This window comes from Octodon degus, unplaced genomic scaffold (assembly GCF_000260255.1).
Source record: "Octodon degus isolate 3935 unplaced genomic scaffold, OctDeg1.0 scaffold00014, whole genome shotgun sequence".
In the NCBI taxonomy this organism is placed as follows: Eukaryota; Metazoa; Chordata; class Mammalia; order Rodentia; family Octodontidae; genus Octodon; species Octodon degus.
The window spans coordinates 22,038,005-22,051,705 of NW_004524590.1; the positions used below are offsets into that span (position 1 = coordinate 22,038,005).

At 39.4% G+C, this 13,701-nt stretch overlaps 1 protein-coding gene across 1 annotated transcript in view; it reads right to left on the minus strand.

The window, feature by feature from the left end:
- Mcm6 (minichromosome maintenance complex component 6) overlaps positions 1-13,701 on the minus strand; it is a 42,233-nt gene that overhangs the window by 14,670 nt on the left and 13,862 nt on the right. The window contains exons 6-12 of the mRNA XM_023709690.1: positions 13,462-13,673; positions 11,908-12,058; positions 8,479-8,620; positions 4,139-4,280; positions 3,094-3,201; positions 2,036-2,191; positions 1-129 (exon numbers count right to left, since the gene is read on the minus strand). Coding sequence (XP_023565458.1) covers positions 1-129; positions 2,036-2,191; positions 3,094-3,201; positions 4,139-4,280; positions 8,479-8,620; positions 11,908-12,058; positions 13,462-13,673 — 1,040 coding nt within the window. The remainder of the gene's footprint in view (positions 130-2,035; positions 2,192-3,093; positions 3,202-4,138; positions 4,281-8,478; positions 8,621-11,907; positions 12,059-13,461; positions 13,674-13,701) is intronic.

Genomic DNA, 13,701 nt, shown 5'->3' on the forward strand with positions numbered 1-13,701 from the left:
CTTGGGTTTGAACTGTCTGGCGAAAAGAAGGTATCTCCTGATGTCATCAAGAGAGTAGACTCGGTCAATTGACTCCTCAATTCTTGAATGCAAGTCTACTATCCGCCTGGCAATAGCATAATCTGTAACCTAATTCCAAACAAGAAAAGCTTTTCTTCAGTCCCAGCAACATCTAATCCAGATAACCCCAGAACCCACAGTTTAAAAAAAAAAGCTCTAATATGCCACTGAAAATATTCACAGATACCAAGTTTCTGAGCATTGTTTGTAAGCTTGATTAAAAACAAACTTTCAAATGTGTTATCTTTGTCCTGTACACAAATATACGTGAAGGACTGAGCAAAATTTAATAACCACAGAACATGTACAGTGCCTCTTGTATATGCCAGATGCTTTTGCCTTATGTATGTCTAGAAGTATTAGCTCATGCAAATCCTCAAAAACAATAGTGATATTAACTCTTATTTACAGATTCACAAACCTGAAGCCCAGAAGTATTTCATTTCACAAATTTGATCCTTTCCACAGCTCAGGCTGCAAAGTGAGTTGGACTAGAACAGAATCAAATTGAATGGCTAGGTTCAACATTTCCCTCACAGGGAAATCAGGCCTCGGTTCTCATCCAGTTCGGTTTGTGGTAAGAATCTTGGAGAGAACGGAGTTCATGAACTGAGGTACCCAAGTAATGTGTAATTTGCCCAAATTCACATACTAAGTGCTGAAGACTGGATTTGGGTAGTCCAATGGAGATTTGGCAGGCTCCAGTGGTAACAACTGAGAAAACTAATCAATAGATATAGACAGCAAATGGGGCAAAATGTTACAATCTGAGTCTGACAGAGGCTATCTGGATGTTCTATGTATTACTTCCAGTTTTTACTCTATGTTCAAATTTATTTCTTGTAACTCTTAAATTTAACCCCACCTCCACCCCGTACCAGGGAATGATCCTAGAGCCTTCATACTGAGCTACTTCTTAAAAGACTTAAAATTTTGAAAACATGGATTTACTAAGCTGCCCAGGCAGGACATAAACTTGTGATCCTCCTACCTTAGCCCCAGAAGTCTGCACTGTACTGGAGTGCACCATGCCACTTTACCTGGCTTAAATTTTTCTAAGTAGGGACAAGGATATAGGATATAGTGCACTGGCACAGTGCCCACCTGGCAAGAGGAGGTCGTCAAGTTCAATTTCCAGTATCAAAAAAAAAAAAAAAAAAAAATTGTAACAAAATTTGGGTGTATAACCTGGTCTCCTTTATTCCCCAAACTAATTTAATAAGTCATACACAAGTAAAAATGTATGAAAAAAAAAAAGACAACTCCCAATTATGTGGTGTTAAACACCTATGCATATGTGAAAGGAAAAAGCCCCAAGCCCTTTAAACATCCACACAGAGGGAAGCGGCTTTTCTTAGACAGCAGCTAATATTTCCCTAGTAACAAGAGTTCTGGAATGGGCCTAATGAAACAGAGGCTTGCACGCTCAGCAGTTAACAGTAGAGTATATAATTTTGTACTGTGTACATTTGAATTGATATTAAATATTTAATTACCAATAGTTCGAATTTTTCATTTTTTTGAGGGAATGGTTAAAAAATAAAAGAAAAACATAAAACCATGCTCTTTAATAATAAAGTAGGCAGGGATATAACTCATTAGTACAGTGCTTGCTGGCAAGTGTGAGGTTGTGAGTTCTATTCCCAATACTACAAAGGAAAAAAAAAAAAAGATATATACACACACATATATACTTGGGATGGTTAGGAGTCAACTATATTTTTTCTTTCTTCTTATAAAAATGAAACCCAAAATACCTTGATATATTTCTATGAAATGGAACCAGTAATCTCAGTGACTTTATTTTGGAGTTGCTTACTAAATTTGCTGGCCAATCCCACGCTACCCTGAGCGGATGAAAGGTCAGTGTGCATAAACACACCAGCTGCTGCTGAGTGGTTTATCTTCAGGCCTTGTGACACACATGTACTCAAGTTGGAAACAGAAAAGGAAGAGCAATACACCATGTGATTACCTCGTTACATTCATCCACCAGGATAAAGAAGAGATCAAATCGAGACATAATGGGAGCAGACAAGTTTATATTCTGCTTTAGTGACTTGGACCTGTCATAGTGTCCACTGACTGGGTTTGCTGCCGCCAAAATGGACGTTCTGGCATTCAGGGTAGCCTGACCACAGAGAAGAAATTGTGAGATTTACAAAGAAACCCAAAATGGCCAATACACGTACAACAACAAAAACCAATCTCACTCATAATTAAATGGAAGTCAAGAAACCATTTGTCACCTATACCAAATTCAACTCAGACACATAGTGTAGCAAACAGGAACTCCTATAAGAATAATATGTGTGTACCCTTTAAGCCAGCAGTTAGAACTTACAGCTGGGAAAAGGAAGACTTGTGTTCAAGGGTGCTTACTACAGGTATAACACTGTTCATAACACAAGTGTGAAATAACCCAAATGCTGCTCTACTGGAGCATTGTAGAATCTAACTGTGGTGTACACAATCAAACACCATGGCAAATAATAAAGTTGATCCAGGATATGCTGATATATAAAGACTGCCAAAAATAAAATTATAACATTCCTATAAAGGGAATATACACGACACGTACTTTTGAATACGTATTGCCTTGGGCGTTATAGGAAAAATTTTTACTTTGGTGTACCACTTAAATTTTCTTTTTTAAACTCAGTCCCTGCGCTTACCTACACAGGTGCTTAATCCGCTGAGCTAACTTGCTGGCCCAACCCCCCTTATTTCCCTTTTTAAAAAATTTATTCCTATTTATTTTTAATTTTCTGAATTTCTTGCTGCTTTTTTTGCTCTACCTAGAAGCTTTGTACATAAAAAGTGATCTTAGAAGTTTTACCAATACTTCCTCTATGTTAGGCCATGGCAATATCCTAAATATAGAGTTTGAATAAAGAGTTCACAGGGCTATATTTTCCATTTTAAAAAGTACCATTTCACATCAAAGTAATGAATTTTATCAAGGTGAATTTCTCTAGTACTACATTAATCTACTAGACTAAGGAGTAATGCAACAGACATGGACAGACACACCTTCACTCCTGCTTTAGTGATGGAAATGGTCTGCTGTTCCATAGCTTCATGAATGGCAACTTGATCCCGCACATCCATCTTATCGAATTCATCAATACAACATACACCCTGGAACCCAACAGATCTAGTATAAGCGACTGCCTTGAGCACATAAAATGACAAACTCGCTAAGTCTGCTACCACAGAGATATTTCCCATTCTCCAAACAAGTGAAAACAGGTAAAGATGTCTAATTCCCTCTTTTATGAAAACTAGTTTAATAGACCCCAAAGTCAGAGGGAATAATATACCTTACTGTAAGAGCAAAAGTGAAATACACACTTATTACGCTTTTATTCAATGTTAAAACCTCATGTTAATCTGTGTCAAGAAATCCTGTGGTCATCTCAGCATTAAGTTTAGGCGGGGGATGTGAAGGGTAAAGGTGTTTAGCTATAACCTGCATGCATTCATAGATCTACGTGATAATCCCAGCACTTGGGCAGCTGAGGCAGAATCACATATTTGAGGCTGGCTTCTGCCTCACAGTGAATTCAAGGCCAGCCCAAACTATATATAGCGAGACTGTCTCAAAAGACCAAAAACCAAACAACAACAAAGCATAAGATTTAACTGACCTACCTGGGGACAACTCGCTTGGGTCCCCCTCCTGTCTCTCTCTCAGACAGGAGCTTTCTTCCCTTCAATAAATATATTCTGCTAATAATAATAATAATAATAATAATAATAATAATAAGATTTAACTGACCTACATCAAACACACATAAAGCATAATAACTTGCCTGTGTGCAGACCTACTCAGAGATGTCATTTGCAAAGGAAAAAATATGGCAAGTACTGGTTATAACAACCACACATTTTAGAGAACACAGAAAGTGCTGATTTACCATGATAAATCAGTTAAGTCTAGATTAATAAAACTGAATTAGGTAGTAAATAAAGCCTTTGTCCTAAGGACAACTTCTAATAGGAAGTGTAGGCTCTCACTGTTAGAGAAGAGGGGTATCTCAAGTTCTTTGTATCCCAGAATGTAAAATGTCCTTACGTTATCAGCCAGCATCAAAGCTCCAGCCTCAATAACAAACTCATGCGATTCTTCATCTCTCACAACGGCAGCTGTTAAGCCAGCAGCACTGGATGCTTTGCCACTGGTGTAGACAGCTCTGGGGCTGAACTCCTCCACGTGCCTGTGCAAGGTCATCATAAAGACTCATTGCTATGCGATTCTGCAGCATCCTTTCCAGGAAAGGCAGCTGACAGGGGCTATAGCAATGAAGAGTTTAAGTTTGACAGCAGCAGAAAGCTCAAGCAGTTTTGAACAGGAAACCTCATCTTCTTTTGTTTCTTAAAATTATTTTAATATATTCCTGTCAGATGGAAGATGAAAATGACACTGGACAAAAACTATCAATTTTAAAAGAAGTCTATAATAATGAACAGTTTTGGCCCAATCATCTATCATAGAATTTTGCAGTTAAGAACAAAAACAAGATGAAAGTTGTATGTGGGATTTAATGCAGAAATGTAAATTTTAATATTCCCAAAATAAACATTCCATATTAATAAAGCAGAATCATGCAACTACCTAAACAGATGTAGAAAAGCTTGACACTAAGAACATAAGACATTATCCTAAGCCTAGTCAACAGTTTTTCTTTAACCTGGTGAAAGGCATCTATAAATACCATGGCTAACACCATGTTTAGAAATTAAAGGCTGAATGCCCTTAAGGTCAGGAACAGACATATGCAATTCCTGTTAGTGTAACATTATACTGTAGGGATGGCCAGATAGCTCAGTGGGTTAAAGCACCTGCTTAGGCAAACACAGGGACTGGAGTTTGCAAACTGAGATGGCGAGTGAGGCTGGGCATGGTGGTGCTTGCCTGTAACCCCAGCACTTGGGAGGCTGAGAACAGGAGGATCACTACAAGTCCAACCTGTGTAGTGAGACCCTGTACTAAATACATAAAAAACAAAAACACTGACCAGGTTTAGGATAATGTCTTGTGTTCTTAGTGTCAAATGCTTTTCTACATCTGTTTAGGCAGTTGTATGATTCCTATGCTTTATTAATATATTGGGGATGTTAAAATTTACATTTCTCCATTAAATCCCACATGTAACTTTTGTCTTGTTTTTGTTAACTGCAATACTATAATCTCTAGCTAGAGCAATTTAGGCAAGAAAAAAAGGCATCCAGATCAGAAAGCAAGACTTCTTGTCAGATAATGCCAGCAGCCATGGGGCTAAAATGGTTTGTGACATTATGCAGTATAGGACTTGGGGAAAAGGAACAAAGTACACTGACACACAGCTGCCCACTGCTTCGCAAGCTTGCATCTACTATGTAACATTCGCTTGGTTGATGGCCATGTGTCTTCAATCAGAATTTTGTTAACAAATACATACACATACTCCTTAAGTGCATATAATTTGACCCAAAAATCTTTATGGCTAAATGAAAGCCCAGAAATAGGAAAATAACACCACACAGGAATAGCTCAGCCTGAACCATGGCAGGTCTAATACATCTGATACGGTTTCTTTGCTCCCTTGTGTTCTTTGGGCATGGTTAGAGTGTTTGTAGGCTTCCAGGTGAAGAACTGCAGATAACTGGTGCTGGATGGAGGAGCCTTATTTTTTTCCTATGGCAGCTTGTTATTTTTGTAACATGGTGACTGGGTTGAACAAAATGGAAGTACAGTAGTAACTGCTCTCCCCTTCTTCCTGGATGAGCGAGCAGATGATTAAACACTGATGTTAGCATTCTTGAACATTAAAAAAAAAGAAGAAAGCAAGACTTCTCTATTACACCAGCCACCAAAACGGGGCATGATGGTGCATACTTGTAATCCCAGCACTGGAGAGGCTGAGATAGGAGGATTACTAAGAGTCTGAGCTGCATAACGATACCCTATGTCAAACAAACAAACAAACAAACAAACAAATAAATGAATGAATGATTTTGAAAAATTAAAAAAAAAAAAGAAATACTATGGAAAGTTTCAGTTTGGAAAGATGAAAAAATTCTAGAAATGGGTGGTGGTAGTGACACCTGTACAATGTGAATGTACTTCATGTCACTGAACTGTAAACCTAAAATATGGTTAAAATGGTAACTCTTATGTATACTTTACCACCAAAGGAGTGGTGGAAGGGGAAATCTTACAGAGCAATGGTCACAGGAACACTATTTATAAAAGCCAAACAATTACAAATGCCCCACATTTCTGTTATCTGAAGAGTAGATAAATGTGGTCTAAACACATACAACGGGGTATTATTTAGCAATAAAAGGAGATGAAATACTAATACATGCTACAACATGGCTGAAAAATTTATGCTAAGAAGAAGAAATCATTCACAAGACTTTCCATATTATTCCACTCCATTTACATGGAGTGTTTTTGATAGAGACAGTGAGGTAGACGATCAGATGCCTGTAGAATGGGGAGGATGGGGAGTGCCTGCTAAAGGGCAGGTACAGATTTCTTTTTGAGTAATGACAATGTTTTAGGCTTATTTCAGTGATGGTTGTGCAATTCTGCAAATATACTAGAAACATTAGGATACTTTACAAGTGAATTTTGTGATATGTAAATTGTGTTACTGTAAAGATGCTAAAGCATTAGATAGAAAAGGCCCAAGAAAATGACTCACTATAATACTGTTATTAGAGGTAACATTACAGTACTTCTGGGGGACTTGGAGGGAGCAGAGGGAATGGGAAATGAAATTCTTTCAACATACAACAATTACCTTCAAAGCTAAACTCCAGTCTAGGAGGAAGGGAATAGAGCTCAAGTGAGCTCAAGGGTCAGAGTACTTACTTGGCATATAAAAGGCCTTGAGGTTAAGCCCTCATATGGCAAAAACAAAACACAAACCCTCTGATTTTTCATATATTTCAAGGAAATATTTAATCATAAAACTCTAAGTCAACTGAAAATGTTCTAGAATAGTACCATGTTATGAATTTCCTCAACAAATACAGAAAAAAACAGCAATAGATAACCATTTAAACAAGTAACAGGGCTAGGGAAATTATCAATTATACCAATGAAAAAGACTACTGTGAAAATAAACATGGGGGAAATGTTTAGGATACATTAAAATTAAAAATAAGGCAGGGGGCTAGGGATATGGCTCAGCAGCACAGTGCCTACGTGGTAAGCACAAGGTCTTAAGTTCAATTCCTGATACAAAAAAAAAAAAAAAAAAAAGGCAGGGATAGTGGTGAACACCTGTAATCCTAGCACCTTGGGAAACCGAGGCAGGAAGACCACAATTTTGTTTTTTTGAGACAGGCTCTTGTGATATAATTCAGGCTGGCCTTGAATTCACTTTGATCCTTATGACTTTACTTCCGAATGCTGGGATTAAGGGGTGTATATTCCCCTCCAAGGTTTATAATTCTTTCTTACCCTCAATCTGAAGCCCATTCTGGGAGCTGAATTCAAGGCCAGCCTGGGGAAGTTACTAGGATTGCAGTTTCAAAATAAAAAGGACTCGATGCAGTCAGTGTGAAGGCTTAGGGTTCAATACCAAGCACCAAAGAGAACAAGAAAAAAAAAAAAAAAAAAGCAAGCTGACACATTTACAATACTGAAAACAAAAATCCATGTATTCACTTTTTTTTGACACAAGGTCTCAATACAGAACCCAGGCTGGCCTTGAACTCACGATTCTCCTGCTGCTGGGATTCTAGGTGTTCACCACCACATCTGCCTTCATTTGTTCACTTTTATGGCTAGATTATACAAAGCTGACTACAGAATTGGGATTATAGGAAATTTTTTTCCTATCTCAAAAAATACTGGGTAGCCATGGTGGTACACCTATAATCCTGGCTATCTGGGAGGCTGAAAGCAGGAGGATCACAAGTTTGAGGACAGCCTAGTCAACTTAGTGAGATCCTATCTTAATACAAAGTAGTGATGGTATCTGCCTGTAATTTCAGCATTTCGGAGGCTGAGGCAGGACAGTCATGAGTGCAGACCAGCCTATACAACAAAAAGAAAAAAGGCCTGAAGAGCCAGCTCAGTATTAGCAGTCAGACACTGTTATTTCCCTTTATTTTTTTTAATTATTTATTTATACATTTATTTATTGTGTGTGTGGCCAGCTCAGCCCACCAGGGGGCGGGACTGGCTGGCATGTGGTGCTGGGGGATTGAACCGCGGTCCCTGTGCTTTGGCAAGCTTGTTCCAAGTAGGTGCTTTAGACCACTGAGCCATCTCTCCAGCCCCATGTTATTTCTCTTTATAAGGTATGATACAGGCAACACAGTGCTACTATACTTCCTACTCAAGATTGATTGCATTCTCTAACACAATTCAGGAACTACAGTTTTCCTGCTATAACTCCTTAGGTAAAAACTTACTTGAGAAACTGACTCTTAGCTGTACTTGGGTCACCAACAATGCAAACATTTATGTCTCCTCGAAGAGAGGTCCCTTCTCCTGTTGTCTTTGGAACACCACCGAAGAGCATCAGCAGGACACCTCGCTTTACCTCATCATTGCCTGCAATGATAAGGTACAAATGAAAAAACCAAGTTTTCAACCTGAAGTTACACAATTTCAGAGGAAACTACAAGGGCTTGTTTATCCACCAAAAGGCAGGAACAGCTGGTATAAAGCATGAGCCTGGGCTACAAATACCTGCCTGCTGATCTTAGTTCTTGTTCTGTGGGCTTACCTGATTTCAATGGCTTCTTCCACACCACACACGTCTGAAGTACCCATGCTTACTACATATCTAAGAGCCTTTCCTTGTCCATAAGTCCTATTTCCTGCAAAAAAAAACCCTATACCGATATCCTATCCCTCAAAGATCTCTCCTTGTAAATGTACTATATCCACCACGGCCTATCACACAAGTTCTTTTCCTTTTTAGTTTTTGGTGGTGCCTGGGATTGAACTCAGGGTATCTTGTATGCTAGCCAAACCTCTACTACTGAACTAAACCATTATGGGAGTTTACCTGCGTCTTGCCAATGATGGCTTTCCAGTTCTACAGTTTGACACTTTTTAAAAAATGTATTTAGTACGTACAGGGTCTACAGGGTCTCACTACATAAATGGAACTCATAGTGATTCTCCTGTTTTCAGCCTCCCAAGCGCTGGGATTACAGTCGAGTGCCACCACACCCAGTCTCAATCACAGGCTCAGTAAGCCCTGGAGCAGGGCCAGCACAGAACACCGGGGATCAAACCCCAGCTGCTGCATTCTTCTGCCTAAGCAGGTGCTTTAATCTGCTGAGCTATCTGGCCGAACCTTTCCCATGGAATTTCTGACTCTGAACTCCATCAACAAAGTGCTAGGTAAATTTACATAGACCATTCCTTAAAAGCAGAAAATTAAAAACCAAATACAGGGGCCAGCCTGATAGCTCAGTGGATTAAAGCACCTGCTTAGGCAGACATAAGGGATGCAAGGGTTGGTTGGGGGTTTGATCCCCAGCCTGCCATGCTGGCCCTGCCTCTGGGGTGTGCTGAGACAGCAACTGGGACTAGGTGTTGTGGCACACCTGCACGCCTGTAATCCTAGTGCTTGGGAGGCTGAAAACAGGAGAATCACTACAAGTCTGATCTGTGTAGTGAGACTCTATAGACCCTGTACTAAATACATAAAAAATAAATAAATAAAAATTAAAAAAAAACAAGTACAGTATATGACTGTAATCCAGGCACTTGAGAGACTGATTCACAAGGATTCTGAGTTTGAAAGTAGTCTAGGCTACACAGTGAATTCAGAGCCAGCTTGTACTACACATCAAGATCCCATGTTGAGTCCACTCCACTAACAAAACTTCTATTTATGATCTATGAAACAAAATGTGTTGAGTGTGATGGTTTTAAAATAGTCTACAGGGCTGGTGAGATGGCTCAGTGGTCTAAAGCACCTGCTTAGAACAAGCTAAGCCAAGCAAAGCACAGGGACCACAGTTCAATCCCCCAGCACCACATGCCAGCCAGCCCCGCCCCCTGGTGGGCTGAGCTGGCCACACACAAAAATAAATAAACAAATAAATAAATAATTAAAAAAAAAATAAATAAAATAGTCTACAAATTCTTTTGTAGTACTAGAGATCAAACTCACGACCTGTACTTGCCAGGTAAGCATTTATGTCTAGTTCTTTTTTTTTTTTTTTGGCAGAACCGGGGAATGAACTCAGGCCATTGTGCTTGCCAGGGAAGCACTTATTCCTCTGAGCCATCTCCCTGGCCCTTTGTCTAGTCCTTTTTATTCTTTTTTTCTCCAGAACTGGGGCCCTTTTGTTCTTAATTTAAAAAAAAAAAAAAGTATTTATTTAGTTATTTGATACAGGGTCTTGCCACACAGTTCAGACTTACAGTGGTTCTCCTGTCTCAGACTCCCCAGCACTAGGATTACAGGTGTGCACCACCTGTAATGCCCCTTTTCAGGGCTGGCACAGCGCACTCAGGGTTCAGGGCAAGCACGGCATGCGGTACCAGGGACTGAACTCAGGTCCTTGAGCTTGCCAGGCAGGTGCTTAGACCACTGAACTACCTACTCAGCCCTTTATTCTTTAATTTTGAGACAAGTTCCCACTGTCACTCAGGCTGGGCTCAAACTTACAATCCTCTTGCCCCAGCCTCCCAGAGTGCTATAATTATAGGCACAATATTTCTGATTTTAAAGACGGAACTAATTCTCCTGCTGAGTGGGCACACTTCAGTGACTTGCTTTTAGCAAATTCATGCGGCCGAAGTAAAAGGCTTAACTTTTGAGATTAGGATGTAAAATGTATTTCCACTACTTACTCATCATTTTGCTCTTGTATCATAAACTACTCTACTGAAAAGATATTCAAACAGCCCCATGAATCTTCTCATGGGAGGGAATTCTATTTCTGATTAATGACTAGCACTAAGTAGTAAGGATCAGCACAAAAATACTGATATTAAGGGAGGACTCTCTATAATGCATGAAGAATTAACATAAAAGATTTCAGCTGCTGCGTTCACTGATTTTTAAAATACAGAACAAGGTTAAATTTATTTTTTTTTTTAAATTTATTTATTTATTTTTTTAACATTTATTTAGTGTGTGTGTGGCCAGCTCAGCCCACCAGGGGGCGCAGCTGGCTGGCATGTGGTGCTGGGGGATCGAACCGCGGTCCCTGTGCTTTAGCCAAGCTTGTTCCAAGTAGGTGCTTTAGACCACTGAGCCATCTCTCCAGCCCAACAAGGTTAAATTTAAAATATACTATATAACCAGAAAAGAACACCCACAGTCTCACGAATTCTACCCTTATTCCTAGAAGGGTAAATGCATCCCCTCAATTTAGTCATACTCTTTTAATACACAAAGCAGATTTTAATCATTAAGTGGCAAGCAGCTAGCAATCGAGGTAGAAAAATATGAACAAAACTAAGTAACATGTAAAAACTTGTGACAACACAGCCATAACATAAAATTTAGTATTTTACCCATTCTTAACTATATTATTCAGTAGCCTTAAGTACATTATGTGAATAATTGTTACCACCATCCTTTGCCAGAATTTGTTTACTCTTCCCAAATGGAACTTCATTCATTAAACAGTAATTCTTGACTTCCCCTAGTCCCCCAAGTCTGACAGCCCCTGTTCTACTCTGTCTCTATCAATGTGCCTATTTTAGGTAGTTCACATAATCGGCATCATATTGGTTCTTTTGTAAACGACCCTTTAAGCCCACTAAAAACCTCTTCTGATCTGAGTTATTTGCTTTAACAAATCACTTCATTGTTCTCTATAGTCATTTCGACTGCAAGTTTATGCTACAAATAGACATAAACTTACCATGTATAGTAGGGAACAGGCTGGTACAAAGATTGTGGTAGAGATTTTTATCTTGGCTCATTTCAAAAACTTTCTCCCACTCCTTCACTGTCATTTGGTTCTTAATGCTCTCGGCTGTCTGTTCTTCATCTCTGAGCTCTTTCCCGCCAAACTGAGGGATGGAGAAAAAAGGAAAAATTATCATAGAAGCAGTATAAAATAGTATAAAGACCCGTCACTACAAAGAAAAACAGCTTGTACGGGATAAGCATGTATTCAAAAACGCCATGATAAAACCTGTAATCTTCTGTAATATGCACTACAGAAAAAATAAGGAAGAAACATACCTTGGAAGGTCAACTTCATCATTTGTTGACTCCATTGGATGAAAACAACTCCCTAAACTAGAAAAGCTTAATGAAAACACTTAATGGGAGCTGAGGTGGAGCTGGCAAGCACACTGGTGTACACCTATAGACCCTGTCATTTAGGACACTTGAGGCAGGAGAACTACAAATTTGAGGGCAGCAAAATAATGAGAATGTGTCTCAAAAAAAGGGCCGGAGATAGAACTCAGTGGCAAATCGCTTGTATTAATATGTGGGAGGCCCTAAGTTTAATTCCTGATATCACATACATACAAGAAAAATTCCTAAGAGGTTTATCATTTGTCCAGTGACTTTAAAAAGTTATCGCCATTGTATATCACTTTATAAGTATATGTGAAAGCTCAACAAATGAGCCATAAAAGATTGTTTTTCTGAGCCCCTTTCCATTCAACACACAGAATCAAAATAAATGAATACTTTACTCTAGAATAGCAATTTACTCCCCAGATCACTAAATTTTTTTTTTTACTTCTTCCAGGATGACAGAGGAACTCTGATAAACAAAATACAATACAGTGTGTGTATGTAATATATACTACTCTACTCCTTTACCTTTAAAAAAAAAAGGTAAAACTTTTTCCCAAGGTCAGAAGGATATGAAATGATTTGGTTTTAAGAGTGAAAAAACTGGGCATGCGGTGCATGGCTGCAATAACAGTACTCGTGGGGGCTGAGGCAAGAGGATCACAAATTCAGGTCCCACCCAAGCCAACTTAAACAAGACCCTGTCTCAAAACTTAAAAAGGCTGGGGATGTAGCTCAGTGCAAAGGACATGTGTCAATTCACAGTAGCCTGAAACTAACAAAAGAGCCAAAAACAAACAACGAAGAATTAAATCTTAACTGAACACCCTATTTTAAATACTGACAGGGTGGCCTGTTTTATAGCATGTAACTTTGTGGCAGCCCAGGGGATTTTCTCAAGCTCTGCCACTGAGATTCACCCTTGGGGCAGGGATGCAGGCCAACAGGTCAAAGGCAGAGTGAGTGCTTCCCCAGTGAAGACCTAAAGTTTAAACCCCAGTGTGCTGTGCCAGTGATTGAGACTGGGCAACGGTGGTGCAAGCCTGTAATTCCAGCACTTGGGAGCCTGAAAACAGGCGAATCGTGAGTCAGATCTATGTAATGAGACCCTGCACTAAATACGTAGGGGGGAAAAAAAGAAAAAAATAATAAAAAGACTCACACGTGGGTTGGTTGGTGCAACACAACAGGCAAGAAAGACTAGCCGGTAAGAAAGATCCCTAACACCAAGGGCTCGGAGTCCCCGAATGCCTTCTGTCTCATAGCCATCAGTGCCACTGACACGGGAATTAGTTTCTGCACGTGCTCCTGGTGTACTAAGCTTAGAGACGTCAGGTACAACAATCAGCGTCCCTGTAAAGTCACACTTGTCACCAGCTTGAGCTGACTCCACAGCTTCAGC